This window comes from Xyrauchen texanus, chromosome 27 (assembly GCF_025860055.1).
Source record: "Xyrauchen texanus isolate HMW12.3.18 chromosome 27, RBS_HiC_50CHRs, whole genome shotgun sequence".
NCBI lineage: Eukaryota > Metazoa > Chordata > Actinopteri > Cypriniformes > Catostomidae > Xyrauchen > Xyrauchen texanus.
The window spans coordinates 35,243,381-35,262,026 of record NC_068302.1 but is presented as its reverse complement, the minus strand read 5'-3'; the positions used below and the strand labels follow the sequence as shown (position 1 = coordinate 35,262,026).

The following is an 18,646-nucleotide window of genomic DNA, read 5'->3' as shown; positions in this document are numbered from 1 at the left end:
CTCCTGTTCAAACTCGGCAAGTCAAAGAACATTAATGATTGGTTAAAACTAATAATGGGTGTGGTTTGGAAGTGACTTTTTTTTATATACAATCACGCGTGCCAGCTGAGGAGTGGTTATCTTGGTTACTATTGTTAAAAATTTATAACTTTATAACCCATCTCTCAGAAATTTTGCAGTACACTTTTTTATATGATTCACAACACAAACTCACAAAGATGCGTGGAGATAGATTGGGATTATTATGAAGTCAGATCAGATTACTTGTTGCAAACATGCCTAAATGTGATCTATTGATCATTGTAGAGATGGTAAGTCTATCCCTCACAGCCTAATTTTCATTCATCAAAGATGGACTACTGTGAACAGTACGTTAAACAAAGTGAAGTCACCCTCAACTAATTCATTTTTAAAAGACACTGTGTGTAGTATAAATGCAGGCTTAGTTCCCCTAGGCTGCTTTAGTTCATCCAGGAGAAAAAACGTTTGGCTTCTTTCATGGTATAAATTAGGCTTAACACAGAAGAAACAGTCTAACTGACATGTAAAGCGACCAACCACAGTTCACTTTTAAATATCATTAAGCACTGTGTTTAGCTGAAATATATTACACTACAATAATAGAAAATTCGAAAAAGAATCAGCTTATAAATTGCGTAGCAGCCCCCACAAACGGTTGTACATTTAAAATAGAAAAAAATATATCGGAAAATGTATTTAGATGTGATCGGGAATTGTCCATCTACAATTAATAAGACTATGAAAAAGCAGAATATACAGTTCTACATGTGGACGTCTATCTATCTATCTATCTATCTTGCAGCACCTTTTACAAAAGTATATTTAAAAGATTTGACGATTTCACAAATCTGGAAATACAGAGATTAGTCCTTCCTCACAAGAGCCCATTGTATTAACTTGGTACCTTGTCAACATAAACTTAGCCATTTTTAAACTTTGAAATATAAACCTTTTTTTATCCAGCAAATAACTACAGTGGCATGCAAAAGATGAACTGAACTCCAAAAGGCATAAAGTTAAAGATGAAACATTACTTTCAAAATGTGTATATAACATTAGTTTATTATTTTTATTTTGTACAATTTTAGAGTGAAAAAAAGGAAAGGAGCACCATGATTTGAGCTCTCAGCTAACTTTTACCAAAGTCTCAGACCTTATTTAGCTTGTTAGGGCTATGGCTTGTTCACAATCATTGTTTGTAAAGGTCAGGTGATGCAAATTTCAAAGCTTTATATGTACTCTGACTCCTCAAATCTTGTTCCAACAATCATGGGCTCCTCTAAGCAGCTGCCTAGCACTTTGAAAATTACAATAATTGATGCCCACAAAGCAGGAGAAAGCTATAAGAATATGGAAAAGCGTTTTCAGGTAGTCGTTTCCTCAGTTCCTAATGTAATTAAGAAATGGCAGTTAACAGGAACGGTGGAGTTCAAGTTGAGGTCTGGAAGACCAAGAAAACTTTCAGAGAGCACTCCTTGTAAGATTGTTAGAAAGGCAAATCAACCCCCTGTTTGACTGCAAAAGACCTTAAGGAAGATTTAGCAGACTCTGGAGTAGTGGTGCACTGTTTTACTGTGCTGCGACACCTGGAAGAGTCATGAGAAGAAAACCTTTCCTGCATCCTCACCACACATTTCAGTGGGGCAGTGGTGGCTCAGTGGTTGAGGCTCAGGGTTACTGACCAGAAGGTTGGGGGTTCAAGCCCCAGCACCACCAAGATGCCACTGTTGGGCCCTTGAGCAAGGCCCTTAACTCCAGGTTGCTCCGGGGGGATTGTCCCTGTAATAAGTGCACTGTAAGTCGCTTTGGATAAAAGCGTCTGCCAAATGCATAAATGTAAATGTAAATGTAAATTTCAGTGTCAGAAGTTTGCAAATTAACATCAAAACAAGCCTGATGCATTTTAGAAACAAGTCCTGCGGACTGATGAAATTAAAATATAACTTTTTGGCCGCAATGAGCAAAGGTATGTTTGGAGAATAAAGGGTGCAGAATTTCATGAAAAAACACCTCTCCAACTGTTAAGCACGAGGGTGGATCAATCATGCTTTGGGCTTGTAGATGAAAGAATGGATTAAATTAAATAGCAGCGAATAGAACTAGAAGCCTTTTGGAAGGAAGAATGGGTGAAAATCCCCCAAACAAGAATTGAAAGACACTTATCTGGCTACAAAAAAGCTTTTACAAGCAGTGATACTTGCCAGGGGGTTGTTACTAAGTACGGGCCATGCAGGGTGCCCAAACTTTTGCTTCAAACTTTTCCTTTTTTGTTATTTTGAAACTGTAAAAGGATGGATATAAAAAAGTAAAATTTATTAAAATATTAAAGAAATGTGTCATCTTTAACTTAATGCCATCTGGAAATGAGGCCATCTTTTGCTCGATTAGCTATTCACAGCAACATACATTTTGATCAGGGGTGCCCAAACGTTTGCATGCCTCTGTATATCCTACACCTTAAAATATTTTAGCAAAAATAAAAGGATCAAACAACAACTTGTCTAAGTGAGATTGACTGTAAGCTACTTTATTTGTATTTGCGGCTCCCCAACCTTCGTACAGAATAACACTGTCTGCTTTTACACTGTCTGTGCATATAAAGATTTTACCTCAGAGGAAGCAGAAGTGAAAACCACTTTAACTCAGTGTAACTCAACAGCTACATGATATTTGAAAAAAACTGAAAAGAAATTTGTTAACTCTAAGAATCATCAGAAACACTACATACATTTGAATAAATGTCAGCTGAATTTCACCTCATAATAAAAGACAACGAGAACATACAGTACAGAAATGATTAAAGGTGCAATTAGTACGTGCAGTATTTACTCGTTAAAAACGTTTTACTCCTGATTAAAGCAATGAACTGTAATTATGAAACATGTATAAAATCACGAGCACTCCCATAAGATAAAGACTCCTGTCAGAGCAGTAACCTTATAAAAGCTTATTTTATTCTACATAGTGTCATGGGTGACTGTGAATAGTGAATTACTACAATGGCATCGATAAATGAAAACTACTGCATTTGAATGATGCTGCATCCATGCCCCTAGGTGTCAGCCCAAGATGATATAAGTAAACAAATTACAGAGTGCACCTTTTAGCAAATGGCATTTGTCTTCACAAAACTGCTTTTAAGTAAACGCTATTTTGTGGCTGTCTTGCTTCAGTGTGCATTAAGGTTTATTCTTATTATTAGTGCTGCATGACCCATGTTTAATCGCTTCTGCTCTCCATCAGAAATTCCCATGCAAATATTTGTATATAATCCAAAATTAATAATAAAAAAAAATCCTTAATAACAGCAAACCATTTGCTCACTATGTGACTAATAGTATGAGGTACTTTTCTTGGAAGACCCAGTTTTGTTTTATCCGATTTACAAATCTTAAAGGGGACATATTATGCCCCTTTTTACCCTATGTAATACAAGTCTCATGTGTCCCCAGAATGTGTCTTTCAAGTTTCAGCTCAAAATAACTCACAGATCATTTATTCTACCATGCCTTTATACCCCTGTTTTGTAGCCCTGTTCCAAACGGGCTGTTTTAGTGTCTGTAGCTTTAAATGCAAAGGAGCTGCTGCTCCTCATACCCATTTCTTGAAGTTGGCTGTGCGTTTGCTGCTGGTGCCATGGATACCCCAGCGACAAAAATGCAGGAGATCCACTATGGCTGCTACTGAAAACACTAGAGTTCAGCCGTACTGAAGTGTAACTTTTGTAGGGTTATTTCAGCCATTTTGCTACGATGGATGATTTGTTGTGCGGTGTTGAACGCCAACATTAGCTTTCTCCGCTTTCCATTGTAGGGAACAGTACTACTTCAATAAGCAACACACACCAAGTACTGTAATAACGTTAGTATAATGGCCATTTTTTAAATTGTGGTACAGGTGCTTATGTGGAAACTGTGAAACGATGCTGTGGTAGCAGGGGTGTGGTCAGGCGGCCGTCTTGAGAGGGAAGGCGGTAAGTACGCCTGCACCTGAGCTGAATTATGTCTAACACCTGTCTCTAATTCCAGTGAGCATGGGGAGAGCAGCATATGAACGGCCACACCACTCCCCATGCTCACTGGAATTAGAGACAGGTGTTAGACATAATTTAGCTCAGGTGCAAGCATCCTTACCGCCTTCCCTCTCCGGACGGCTGCTTGACCGCGCCCCCGCTACCACAGATGCCTACAGAGTCGCTACATTACACAAAGCACAATGTTTTCACAATAAGCGTTTTTCACGCAAAGTGCAAACAAGCAAATTCAGAAAGCCAAATTGCATACATTAAAAAGTATAAAGTGCAAAATTATGACTTGCAAATATGAAGTTGGATTATGGAGAGTTGGTATTGATCCATCGTTGATCCTTAGCTAGGAAGCAAATCCAGCCTTTTGTTGACCATTGTTGATGAAGCAGTCTGACGTAAAATGGTTTGCACAAACATATAGTGATTTTCCTATTGTTGTGGGCACATTGGCAAAAATAAAACTAATCGGGGAGTCACGCAACGGCATGTGAGGATCGCATGCATGAAAGGCGAGCTCTGCGCACTTTGCTAGTTTAACACTTTTAATGACATAAACCGGTAAAATTCGATACACTCTGTTCCATAACTGTTCTAGGAGGACAATATGTCAAAGAATTCAAAATCCTCAGCTTTGGAGACATTAAAAGACATGTCTTAATGCTTAAGTTGATTACCCAGTTCAGGCTGCCGGCCCGGGAGTTGATTTGATCGAAGAGATGCGGGAAATGTGGCAAGAGATGCTGAACATGTCGGCAATGCTGACGAAGGTCGTTGCGGACTTGGAGGATCTTGCAGTGATACATCGATCGACTGCCATGGAGGCGAAATGAATTGATATGGTTATAGAGTGGGGGATGTCGAGAAACAGACTGATTATCTGGAGTCATGGGAGAGGGAATCATCTGCTAATCTGCTAGCAACCAAGGTGGATTTGGAGCATGTCTGGGAGAAGTTGGAGGAATAATGTCCGTATCGTCAGAATTCATGAGGGCGAGGACAGGATATGACGAAATTCCTAGACGGGCTCTTTCCAAATTTCCTCGACATAGCAGGCCATAAGCGGGAAATCGAACAAGCTCACAGGGTTCCGGTTTGGCGATCTGCGGAAGGAGACAGGCCCCAATCAATTCTGGCCAAATTTCTGAGATCATCCGATAAAGATCTTGTGTTATGTGAGGCGATGAGTAAAAGAAGGTTTTCTTGAAAGAACCACAACATTTTGTTGTTCCCAGACTTTGCAACTCGACAAGAGAGAAACGTGATCGATTCAAGGAATTTCTGAATCAATGGAAGGTTGCTTTTGCACTAATATTCCAGGACAAATTGAGAATAGATGATAAAGGATGGCTGTAAAACTTTCAAATGCTCACCGCAAGCGATGTCCTTCATAACGTCAATGGAGTGAGCAAGTCACCCTGTGGTACTCACGTTGGAGCCGAGTGGACCGGCTCACTGAACATTTGCTTGACTGTTTGAAGATTCTTCACGCTCTTTTTGAGCTGGTTCCGCCTATCGGCAGGAGTTTATTTTGTAGAGCAACACACCTTTAGGATAATTTTATGGCTGGATTTTGTTTTTTAGCATATCTTTTGCTGTGTAATTCTAAGAAATATGATATAGTGTTTCTTCAAGAAATGCACCTTTCCCCGCAAGAAGCTGATTTTTTTTTAAAAAAATTTATAGTGCTGGCTTGAGTAAGAGTAGGGGAGTCATTAAACTGATAAGTAAACATCTACATTTTAAATATCTCAAACAGAGTAAAGATAAATTAGGAAGAGTCTTTATTGTTTTTGCTGAAATTCAGGGACAGTCTTATTTTGTCTAATATTTATGCACCTATTATTGATGATCAGGGCCTTTTTATAGATCTTGTATGGATGTTGCAAGCCACTGGCACCCCTCATGCTATAATATTGGGAGAAGATTTTAATCTTTTGATGGACTCAGTCCTTGATCATCGTGAAGCAAAAGTATGCAAGCCCCCTAGAGCATCAGTGATGCTTCACAGGATGTGTAAATCTCTTGGTCTTAAAGATATTTGGAGACTTTTGAACCCATCAGGTAGGGACTATAATGTTTTTTCTTCAGTCCATATGATTTACTCTAGAATAGATTTGTTTTAATATCCAAGTCCCTCATTTCTTCTGTTGTTGATTGCTCAATTAAAATGTTTTGTCACAGATCACGCCCTGGTGTGTTTAGAGGTGTTGCCACAAACGGAGAAAAATAAATCATATAGTTGGCACTTTAATGTATCCCTTTTGCAAAATTCTGAAATCCAACAAATGCTAAAGGCTGAAATGAATGTCTATATGGAGACCAACTTGTCCTCAGTATCCTCTGTGGGCATGGCTTGGGAGGCACTTCAGGCAGTTCATAGGGTCATATCATACAGTGTGGCTCATTCACCAAACAATCCAAAGCACAAGAACTTGTGGAGTTGGAAGGGAATATTAAAAGTGCCAAGGCAGAGCTGAAGCCTCGAATGTCATCTAATGGCCTCAGAGAATTGACCTGATTGAAATACTGATAGAATACTATTTTGTCACGGAAGGTGGAGTTTTGTCTATTCAGGGCAAGACAGTCATACTTTGAGTCAGGGAACAAAGCAGGGAAGCCTCTGGCTAGATACATAGAGTGTCTTTTTCTACCACTTCCTCAGTAAAATCTGCTGGTGGTGAAATATTTACCTAGGCCATTGATATTAATGCTTTTAAAGAATTCTATCTTGATCTCTATAGTTCCACGTCTTCGTCTACTGATGAAGATATTAGAAATGTTGTGAAACCATTAGAACTTCCTAAACTGACGACTGAGTAAAAACATTCCCTTGATTCTGAGATATCCTTGGAGGAGCTTGCCGAGGTAATTAAGGCCTTGCCTACATGCAAGGCTTCGGGGCCAGAGAGCTTTGCCACTGATTTTTTTTTAGATCTTATACCACAGAACTGGCTCCACTTTAGCTAGAAGTTTATACGAAAACTTTAAAGAATGGAAAGCTTCCGCCAAAAACGACACAAGCCCGGATCAGTATGATTCTTAAAAATGACAAAGATCCAAATGAGTAAGAGTTAATGTCCAATTTCCCTGATCCAGCTAGACGTTAAAATATTGTCAAAAATGTGGCTAACCTATTAAGTTATGACATCTCTTATATAGATCTGGTGGGGTTTATTCGGGCCTTCTGACAACATTAGGTGTTTCACCAATATCATGTGGTCAGTGGCAAATTATCAGACTCTTGCCATCTCACTTGAAGTGCCATCTCACTTGAAGCCGAAAAGGTATTTGTTATGTTAGATTGGGATAATTTTTTTAAGATTTTGGAAATATACCGGTTCGGGAATACTTTATTGGATGGATCAAGTTACTTTGTACTGCCACTTCCGGGTGTCTATAAACAAATTGATTAATTTCAGATTATTTTACTCTGTATAGGAGCACCAGGCAGGGTTGCCCTCTTTGCCCATTATTGTTCTGTCTTGCCTTGGAAACATCAGCAGCCGTGATAAGAAAGAGGATGATTTTCCAGGTTTTTTTAAAAATGCTTTAGCTTTAAGCAGATTATATTTTGTTATTCGTCTTCGACCCTACTAGTGCTATGCCTTGCCTCCACAGAATTATTCATTGATTTTCTAAGTTCTCAGGATACAGAGCTAACTGGTCTAAATCCGAAGCTTTGGCTCTAGCAGCGTACTGCCCAGTTATGGCTTTTCAGCACAGCACCTTTCAGTGGCCCAAACAGTGGTGGCTCAGCGGTTGAGGTTCAGGGTTACTGACCAGAAGGTCAGGGGTTCAGGCCCCAGCACCACCAAGATGCCACTGTTGGGCCCTTGAGCAAGGCCCTTAACCCTATCTGCTTCAGGGGCGCCGTATCATGGCTGGCCTTGCACTCTGACCCCAGCTTAGCTGGGATATGTGAAAACGAATACATTTCACTGTATCTATGCAAACAACTGTGTGTATAATGGGTGACCAAAATAAAGGATTCTATTCTATTCTAAATAGGGCATTAAGTTGGGCAATTTATTCCCAGCAAATTTGTGTGATTTAGTTTGATTTGGAAGGTTAATGTTATTAAAATGAATTGTATTCCAAAATTCAACTACCTGCTACAATCTCTTATTTCAAGCAATTTGATAGCATAGCGAAGTCCTTCATTTGGATTTGTAAACATCCCAGATTACATTCCAGTAAGTTGCATAGACCGATTGACAAAGGTGGGCTAGGCCTACCCAAGATTTTGTTTTATTATTATGCATTCGGCCTCTCTTCCGGTCTTCCACCTGAGAGAGCCCCTCTCTGGTTTTGTATTGAACAGTAAGTTCTTGCCCCTATTTTGCCATTGCAAAGCCTTTCTATCAATCTAACCGGAGAGGTTAAGTTACACCCTGTTATCTCGCATTTGCACGTGGTATGGACAAAAGTGTCCAGAATGTTTCATTCAGACATTTACACTGAACAAAAATAAAAAAGGCAACATGCAACAATTTCAAAGATTTTACTGAGTTACAGTTCATTTAAGGAAATCAGACAATTTAAATAAATTCATTAGGACCTAATCTATGGATTTCACATGACTGGGAATACAGATATGCATCTGTTGGTCACAGATACCTTAAAAAAAAAAAGGTAGCGACGTGGATCAGAAAACAGTTAGTATCTGGTGTGACCACCATTTGCCTCATGCAGTGAGACACATTTCCTTTTCAGAGTTGATAAGGCTGTTGATTGTGGCCTGTGGAATGTTGTCCCACTCCTCTTCAATGGCTGTGTGAAGTTGCTGGATATTGGCAGGAACTGGAACACACTGACATACACGTCGATCCAGAGCATCCCAAACATGCTCAATGGGTGACATGTCTGGTGGGTATGCAGGCCATGGAAAGAACTGGGACCATTTCAGCTTTCTGGAATTGTGTACTGATCCTTGCGACATGGGGCCGTGCATTATTATGCTGAAACATCAGGGGATGGCATTGGATGAATGGCATGACAATGGGCCTCAGGATCTCATATATTTGTGCATTTAAATTGCCATCAATAAAATGCAATTGTGTTCCTTGACCGTAGCGTATGCCTGCCCATACCACGACACCATACACACTGTCTTCCATCTGCCCGGTACAGTTGAAACCGGGATTCATCCATGAAGAGCACACTTCTCCAGCGTGCCATAGAAGGTGAGCATTTGCCCACTGAAGTCGGTTACGATGCCAAACTGCAGTTTTGAGGGAGCCAATTGCAAGCTCCCTCAAAACTTGAGACATCTGTGGCATGGTGTTGTGACAAAACTGCACAAGGAGCACCTGTGTAATGATCACGCTGTTTAATCAACTATGCAACACTTGTCAGGTGCATGGATTATCTTGGCAAAGGAGAATGCTCACTAACAGGGATGTAATCAAATTTGTGCACAAAATTTGAGAGCAATAAGCTTTTTGTGCATATGGAATATTTCTGGGATCTTTTATTTCAGCTCATGGAACATGGGACCAACACTTTACATGTTGCATTTATATTTTTGTTCAGTGTAATATGAAAAGGTGCAATATGAAAAAAAAAAATGCAACTTAAATGCAACTTAAAAAATTAGCCCTTCCCAGACTTCCTAGGTTGCCTATTAAAGCCTGTATACTGATTTTCATGTGAAGGGAGCGGGCCGCTTTTGCAGGGAAAATCCAAAGGACGTCACATTTGTGCGCGCTACCCAGAGCCTTGCCTCACACAGTAGCTTCTCCTCTGCTATTCAACAGTGACAACAAACTGCAACACTAGGTAACGTTATCTTAGAGATGGAATCCAGCAAACGGACTCAACAACACCGACTCCTACAAAACTCTGAGGAAGAAAGAAATAAGTCCCCTTTCTGCTGGACAAAGTGGATTAAGAGGGAGGTTAGTACGCTCTGTGACTTGTATGAGAGTGTTGAGATATTTTGAAAATATGGTTCAACATTTTGGGATTCCCAGGTCTCACTTCTTGAGGTATTTACAGCTGCGCCACCTGCTTTGTACTATTTTTGGGAGTGGCATTCACCCCCCTAAAGCAGGATACTCTGGAAGTGGTGATTACTGCTTTTGGAAAAGGCCATGAGGCATCAGTATATTACTCTCTGCTAATTCAGAGTCTGGGGTACGGAGCTTAAACTTCTCTAAAGAGATTATGGGAGAAAGATTTTAACTTGGTATAAGAGAAGGGAGTGTGGGCTAGGATTCTAAAAAACATCAAGTCTAAATCTAGAGAAGCAAGGGTGTGCATTATGCAATTTAAGATTTTACATAAATTCTATTGAACCCCATCTAGATTGTATAGGCTTAGTCTTAAAGAAGCCATTCAGAAGATGGGGACACAAACTGTGTTTTTTGGTGGTGTGTTAAGATAAAAGATTTTTGGTTGAGGGTTCAGAGTTTTCTGTGTGACCTGTTGGACACTCAAATTTCATTTTGCCCCAGACTCTGTATTTTAGGCGATGGGGGTGGTCAATAATATAGGGGATAAATACATAAACAATTGGGTCCTAGCCAGTGTTATGATCTGCAGGAAGATCATACAGGGAATGGAAGTCGGATAGAGCGCCCTCATCTCAGAAGTGGTGCATAGAGATGGGAAGGGTGGCAGCATTAGAAGAAATGTCATATGGAAGACAGGTTATTTAATTAAAAATGGGGCAGCTATTTGCCATTTTTGGAAGGCTCTCGGGGAAGGGATGTAGAGAGAGAGATGTGTAGATTTAAATGTGTGTTATTTATATATATATATATATATATATATATATATATATATATAAATAAATTGTGTGCTGTTTTTTTTGTTTTGTGTGTATTCTCAAGTTGGACCACAGGGATATTTGTTAAGGGTCAGGGTGGCGTTGGGGATTGGGAGGGCGATAGGGTATTTTGATGGTTAAAAGTTGATTCAGTGAATATACGTTTGCTTTTCTGTTTCATGTGTCTGAATCAATAAAAGTGTTAATCAGAAAAAATAAATAAAACCAATCCACTGGGTGTTCAGTGGCTGAGATGCCGGGAGTATATGAAGACTGTTGTGTTTAACAGAACATTTGTCGTGTCTACCTTGTAGCTGGGACATTCTTGAGTTAGCACAAGCAGCTCTAGTGAGGCGATAAATGTGGCGGACCGTGCGCTGCTCACTCAGGTTTTAATGAGGGCAGATCTAAGCTACTCAGGTGGATCTCTTCACCAGCCGTGGGCAGTACTTCTCCCCTTTTGATGTCATAAGGGGCTGCAAACCTGAACGGCTCGTTTGGAGACACTGTTTTTTTTTTTTTTGGGAAAGGAAGTAAATGAGGGGATGGTCTTTTACCATAATTTGTGATACTTTATGTCTACATACACCGGGGACACATAATTATGTAAGAATTTGAAAACTTGGATTTTGCATAATATGTCCCCTTTAACTTATCTTTCCATGGTACATTTTACCACCAACTGTTTGTATTAGCCAAGTGGTCTCTAGCAGATTTGAAATGAGTGGCAATATAAAATTTGGACCACAGGAATTACTTAGGTATCTGGGTTATTTGATATCAGAGGCATACAGTTCACTAGTGATAAGACCTTTGTAAAGGCTACCTTCACATTCTCTTTCTATAGATGAGTTATAACATAACTGTTGTTATACCCTATGTACTGTAGCAGTACAATTCATATTTCACTTTTCCTTTACATATGTAGGTGTAAAGACTTTTAACTTGCAGATATGCACATGTCCTCTTGGAAATTAGAATATTACGATTTAAAATGGCACAATCATTTTAGTAATCTGTTATTATACACCATTCATCTAAAAATTATGTTGTTAAATATAACGCAATTATTGTTGGTATTGTGGAAAAAAACAAAACAATTGTTGATCCCTGTGTATAATAAGATTTGCACAGAATCAGTCAAATGAATGTTGGTGCCAGCGACTGTCAGTGACAACAGCACATTACATATAGCACAGTACATCTCTTGTCTGACTTCTGAACCTCCTCATGGCTGATATTGTTGCAGTCACATGTGAAACATGAGATCTTTGGCATTCAAGTAAAAAACAAGCATGTCATGCTAAAATTATCCCCAAAGTGTAATGGCCAACTTTAAGTCTTTACCTTTCAAGGAATCTCCAAGAGTAGTGCATTTTCCCTGACCAACCAACAAGCCTGTTTCCCCAACTGTCTTTGCCTGTAAGAAAATCAATTGTTACATGAATGGTTTTGACCATTTAGAAAGCACAGTTTTAAAACTAGGCTGTGTCTGTATAGATTCAGTAAAAACACTAAATGAGTTTTGGGTTTCTTACCTTGTTTTCATCATTAAACAACAGGAATCCAAATGATTCTTCAAGTTCCTGCTCAGAATATCCTTTTTCCTGCTTCTCAGCATGAAAGGCAGCATACTGTTGGCAGAAAACATTTGCGTTATAACACGATACAAATCAGAAATCTCACGCTAAACTTAGTATGGAGTGAACAGCATCCAAATGCAACTTACCCGTTTTTGTAAATCAGAGTTGTTGATGAGATAGGCAGAGTTGTATGTGAAACATTCCCTGGACTCCTTATACAAATAGTTGTTCCGAAGTGGTGCTAGAATCCACTTATTAAAGGTTACTGAGCCTGGAAGCACAGGCTCCAGAAGACCTGGCAAGACAGGACATTTTTCTGAGTTCTATTTTACAATAGTCTTTCAAAACATTCCAAGCATTCTATTGAGCTATTCCAAAGCTAACATAGAAAATCATGTGAGGCACACAGAAATGTATGCGAATTTACAAGTTAGGTTAACAGGATGACACAAGGAAATTAAAAACATTAGCAATGTTTTTTTTTGGAAATACACTCACTTAGCACTTTATTGGGAACACACGTACACCTACTTAAGGCGTAGTTACACAGGCGAAGATTGCGTGGGTGGACCTTGAACGCAAATGAAACCAGCAAAAATATTTTATTGCCAAGCAGCCTTATTTAATGCTGCACTTTATACCCATTGAGGCTTAAGTTAAAATGAAACCCATGTCATTGTCCTTTGTGACTATTCAGTGTAGCGGTTTATGATGCACCGCCCACAAAATGGTCATTGCCAAATGAAGTGACTTCACACTGGTCAATGTGGGGTTTAGCCTGTCATAGTTCACCAAACTTGAACTCCAAGCAAAAACCGTGAGAGAAAACTGGATTGCCACTGAGAAGGCTGTAATTCACAGTGAAATGGTATGTGTGACCGTGCCTTTATTCACGCGATCATGCATAAAATAATGAAGGCTCTGGTCAGGAGCTTCAGTTAATGTTCACAATAACCATCAGAATGGGGAATTTTTTTTTTTATCTCAGTGATTTCGACTGTAGCATGATTGTTGGTGCCAGATGGGCTGGTTTAAATATTTCTGTAACTGCTGATCTCCTGGGATTTCCACGCACCACAGTCTCTAGAGTTTACTTAGAATGGTGGGAAAAACATCCAGTGTGCACCAGTTCTGCAGACAGAAACACCTCGTTGATGAGAGAGGTCAACAGAGAATAGCTAGTCTGGTTCGAGCTGACAGAAATGCTACGGTAACTCAACCACTCTGTATAATTGTAGTGAGCAGAATAGCATCTCAGAATGCACAACTTGTCGAACCTTGGGGTGGATGGGCTACAACAGCAGAAGACCACATTGGGCACTTTATTAGGACCATAGTGTTCCTTATAAAGTGCTCAGTGAGTGTATAAGGTTGCAAAACACTGGGCAGAATTTTAGAAATGTACTTCAGTCTCTGGCAAATTAGTCGACAGGCATGTTTAAGAATTGTACCTTGTCCAGGAAATATACAAGGAAAGAGAGAAGCACATTTAGTGTAGGCTAACTGGAGGCAGAGAAAACTGGGGATTTCAAACAAATCCAAAACAATAATTGAAAATTGCAAGTGGTCATATTTCTTAACTATGAAACCCTTTTCATTTAGAGGGCAACCAGAAACAGCCATTCAAATTCAAATCTGTACATTTTGAACAGAAGCCTAGTTCTTGTACCCATTTACACTGAACATATAGTTTAACAATTATTTGTTTAATTATAAAGATCAGAGATGCAAACTCATGAGCGGTGAAAAAGGTGATAGTCATAGCAGGTGCTCCAGATATATAATTTCTGTTGATTTGTTTCTTGTATTTAAAGCTTTTTTAAGTGTTTAAGCATAAAGTAACCCTTTCAAGTGATTTAATAAGTGAAATATAGAAAATGTTACCAAACAATTTGGGCAAATTTGCTTCAGAAAAAGGTGACTTTAGCTGAAAGGTGAAAAGTCTGCATCCCAGACAGAAAAAATGCATTAATTGATCTAAACCAAAACAAACTAAATAGAAATTCAAAGATAGTTTTTGTAGGTAAGTCTCTTTCACTGCAGAATAGTACAAACAAAGATCTTGTCGTCAACGTGTTAAGGTTATCACAAGATTATCAATATCTTGACATCAATGGGGAGCAAAAAGAACAAGACAAGTACAGAAACCTTTGCATACACAACAGCCTGTGTAAAGAACCAACAGTTTAAAAAAACTGGTTGGACAAGTTCTCTAAAAAAAGGGAAAAGTTAACAAGGTCCTTGAGCACGTTTTTTGTGGAAAGCATTATTGCGCAACAATTTAAACGTTGCGCAGTAACGGCCAGGATGTTAGTGCAGATAACACTTTGTTCATAATAATTAAATAGTAATATGAAATGTAGCCAAAAGTCTTCTTGACATGTTACAGATTCTCAAGTTCTATACATTTTTACCATACCCATTTAAGTCGTTTTTTTTGTCTAGTTATGCCACAATACGTTTGGAAAATGTCTAAAAACACTAAAAGGCAAAGAGAGTAACTCCGAAACAAGGAGAAGGGCCTTCATAAAATTATGAAATAGATACACAAACATTTATTTATTTATTTTTTTAATAACTGATACATGCATAAAAATGGGTTTAAGATGGGTTATGTATATTACAAAGTGGATGGAAAAGTGATTGTACTGACCTCTGATTCATATGAACCAAAAAGCTCTTAGCAAAGTTATTACTATCACGTGTAGATTTACCAGGCCCATGTTGACTCAACTGATTTAGAGCTAAAAGCAACCAACAAAACCAAGAAACAGTGACTTCTTTCAACCAATAAAAACGGGTAATTAAAATACATTTATATATAGATACACAGTACTGCTGCAATTGCGTAAATACCTTACACAAATATATAACTGAAACCCATAAAAAAACAACCAGAGATTTCCGTTGGCTGTCAACACAAAAAAGACACGTGAGAGAATTCTAGCGTAAACGTTTTCTAAATTCAAATTCTTGTGCGAGAATTTTTAATAAATACACGTACTTCAGCACATACAATGACACATATGGTACACATTATACGAACAAAACAGAATGTGTCAACACGTCGACGAACTAGTTACCTTTTTTTGCTTGAGTAGTCTCATTCTCCATGAAGACGAGGCATAGGTCCCGTGTTTTTTCTTTTCATTCGATATATTAGATATTTCTCATCCTCGGTGGCTCACGACATTCCACTTAAAGGCATAAAAAGATTGTGTCTTTTACACCAAATAGTCTAGAATTGCCTAGTCAAAGCGATTCCGTTTATTTTCAGACTCGACGACTGGTTTTGCGAACTCAACTGTGTTATATATGACTCAAAATCCCGTGTGTGTAACTGTGTTGCAACCAGGAAGAGAAGACAGCAAAGGCTGGGCTGTGGAAAAGAAGTACCGCCAGCGAATCCGCCTGAGTGACCGTTTTTCAACCGAATTCGAATTCTGATTGAAATTTGAATTCATATAACTGTGCGCGCTGACTGTTAAAGGGTTGCCGCGAGAACCCGAGCGTGCGCTGGAGCCGAATCGAACTGAAAAGGAAACAGAAAGTCAGAAGTTTGCGTCCATCTTGCGTCTCGCTGCTGTTCCGATTTGCGTCGCTGGTAGTCGCAACACTTCGTCCAGACGACGGCGTTAAAACGGAACTTCAAAGATGTTATAGGCTGAATTACCACAGATATGACGGGTTAACTTTTAGCGAGAAAGCATGCATATTTCTTTATGAATGTATGTTTGTATATATTGATAAGCTGTAGAAAGTCACATCACTAGTCCAAAGGAACATGTTGTTCCTTGCATTGTAGAAGTGTAATTTACACATCCAGCCTCTAAGTGGCGCTATTCACTTTTCTGCATTCTTGAACTTCCTCTTCCCCCAGTTTTGCCTGGATAACAAGATTATCTCAACATTACTGTATTTCTCTATCTTTGCCAACAAACATTTGGTCAAACAAAGCCAAAAACTCTGGTTATAATACTGGTGGAAAAAAAATGTAAACCTAGTCTTGGAGGAATGTATAAAAATACAACAGCATTTACTATTATGAAACATCAAATGAAACCCTTTTCCCTCTTTTTTAAAGCAATCTGTCACACAAATATTAAAATTCGGTCACCATTCACTCACCATTATGTTGTTCCAAACACATTTGACAAAAGATGTTATGCTGAATGTAAGTGTCAGTCACTATTTACTTACATAGCATTTAAAAAAAATATTTTTTTTATTAAATTGATGGATTATTGGCATGCAATTTTAAGCATTGAAAATTAATGGATAGATAGTCTATCTATCTATCTATCTATCTATCTATCTATCTATCTATCTATCTATCTATCTATCTATCTATCTATCTATCTAATAGGAACTGACTATTTTATCCCAAATGTGTGTGTGGCAGGGCAGGGCCAGGTCATGATTCCGCACACCCTGCCACTAATCAGGCCGTCAGAAGATTTATGGACAGCTGTCCGACACCTGTGTGTGTGTGTGTGTGTGTGTGTTAAGGTTTATATTAAACTATTATTTTATATCATTAAGCCGGTTCTCGCCTCCTCCTTTCCATTAATCCCTTTACACTGGTGCCAAAACCTGGGAAGGAGGAGGGATGCGCTGTAGTAGAGTTCTCACTGCTACCATCTACCTCAAAGGAGCAGCCACGGCCATCCGACAGAGGTGATGGGAGGAGGGGCTCCCAACCTACTGCCTGGAGCGGTTACCGCTGCCAAGGGCGGGGGAGACCCCTACCTTCCACCAAAAACGCGGCGGGGCATTCCATCCGCCAGGGGCCGGAGGACTGCCTCTGATCCACCCGGGGAGGCACGGCTGTCGTCCATTAGAGAGTGGAGGAGTGGCCGAGGACCGAGCTACGTGGTATTGTCGTGATTCTGCACACCTGGCCCCTAATCAGGCTAATTAGCCCTTGAGAGGGATGAAGGCCGACTGAAGATGGCAGTCGCGACGGAGAGAGAGATTTACGGACAGCTCTCTGACACTTGTGTGTGTTTTTGTCTTTTTGGTTGAGTTTTATATTAAAGTATTATTTATATCATTAAGCCGGTTCTCGCCTCCTCCTTTCCATTAATCCCTCTACAGTGTGCTATGCGTATTTATGGTCATTAGAGTATCGCGTCATTCCTCGTGCATCACCTGTATTGAAATCAGTTGCAAGTCGCGTCTCCTGCGCACTGCCCGTGTGGATCGCTATTTGAATGACGTGAGTAATTGCTACCTATGAAGAGTGTTTCAAATCTGTCTCTTATGAGGCTTCATTTCAGGTAGGATGCTGTCATAGAAGACAGCTGCATATGTAGGCAGCTCACTAAGTTTTGAAACGGACCCCTATGAAATGCAGAAGGACTCCATTATGTCTGGATGGAACACTTACAAGTAATGGTGTTTGAGAATATCTTATGTATGCTAACATTGGGATTCTTCAGAAGGGCATGCAGAGCAGAAGGTGCTACATAGAGCGAGGAACTTGTTTTAATAAATTATCTTTTTGGACTGGAGAAAAACAAATTGTTCTGAGAATGATTTGAAAGAAAAATAGACTAGTTTATCTCAAAAAGAAGTTTGTTGACATTACATCATTATGGCAACAAAGTTGTATAATTGGTGTTAACTTTATAAGTAAGTGAATTTATCACACTAAAATCATGTTACCACACATATTGTTTATGTTTTGTGGCTATACTTTTGAAATGGTGAGTATTTTAATGTTTACGGATTGGCCCCATTCACTTTCATTGTAAGTGCCTCACTGGATACCAGATTTTTGCTTTTTATTTTTTAAAGAAAATTAATGTAATTAATTTCTGTGGCAATCAATATTATGCCAAAAATGCAGTCGCCAACTCGGAATATTCCTTTTATAACATGTAGCTATAGACAATGTTTCAATATTTTATTCTCTTTATAAATTGATAAACAAATGACATGATGGTAACTGCTTGTCTCAACCAATGTGGTGGTCACTATGAACTTGCATTGTATGGAAAAGAGCTACATGAAGATTCTCTAAAATTTCTGCTTTTGTGTTCCTTAGATAGAAAACAAATAGCAGCATAAACATTTGAAACAGCAAGTGGAGTAAAAAACTGAGAAATCCATATTGAGATAACTTGGTAAATGTGCGTGTGGTTGTGAAATGTATAAATGATAAGTTTAATGTAACTTCTCCCAATTTTTAGAAATAGATGTAGCTGATAGTATTGTATGTCTTGTTTTTTTATATGATAATAA

At 39.0% G+C, this 18,646-nt stretch overlaps 1 protein-coding gene across 1 annotated transcript in view; it reads right to left on the bottom strand.

The window, feature by feature from the left end:
• The window catches only part of tasor2 (transcription activation suppressor family member 2), a 41,851-nt gene extending 25,833 nt beyond the window's left edge, over positions 1-16,018 (bottom strand). Inside the window, exons 1-4 of the mRNA XM_052093886.1 lie at positions 15,484-16,018; positions 12,547-12,695; positions 12,356-12,451; positions 12,165-12,237 (exon numbers count right to left, since the gene is read on the bottom strand). Coding sequence (XP_051949846.1) covers positions 12,165-12,237; positions 12,356-12,451; positions 12,547-12,695; positions 15,484-15,514 — 349 coding nt within the window. The 5' untranslated portion in view covers positions 15,515-16,018. The remainder of the gene's footprint in view (positions 1-12,164; positions 12,238-12,355; positions 12,452-12,546; positions 12,696-15,483) is intronic.
• Between the last annotated feature and the right edge of the window lie 2,628 nt (positions 16,019-18,646).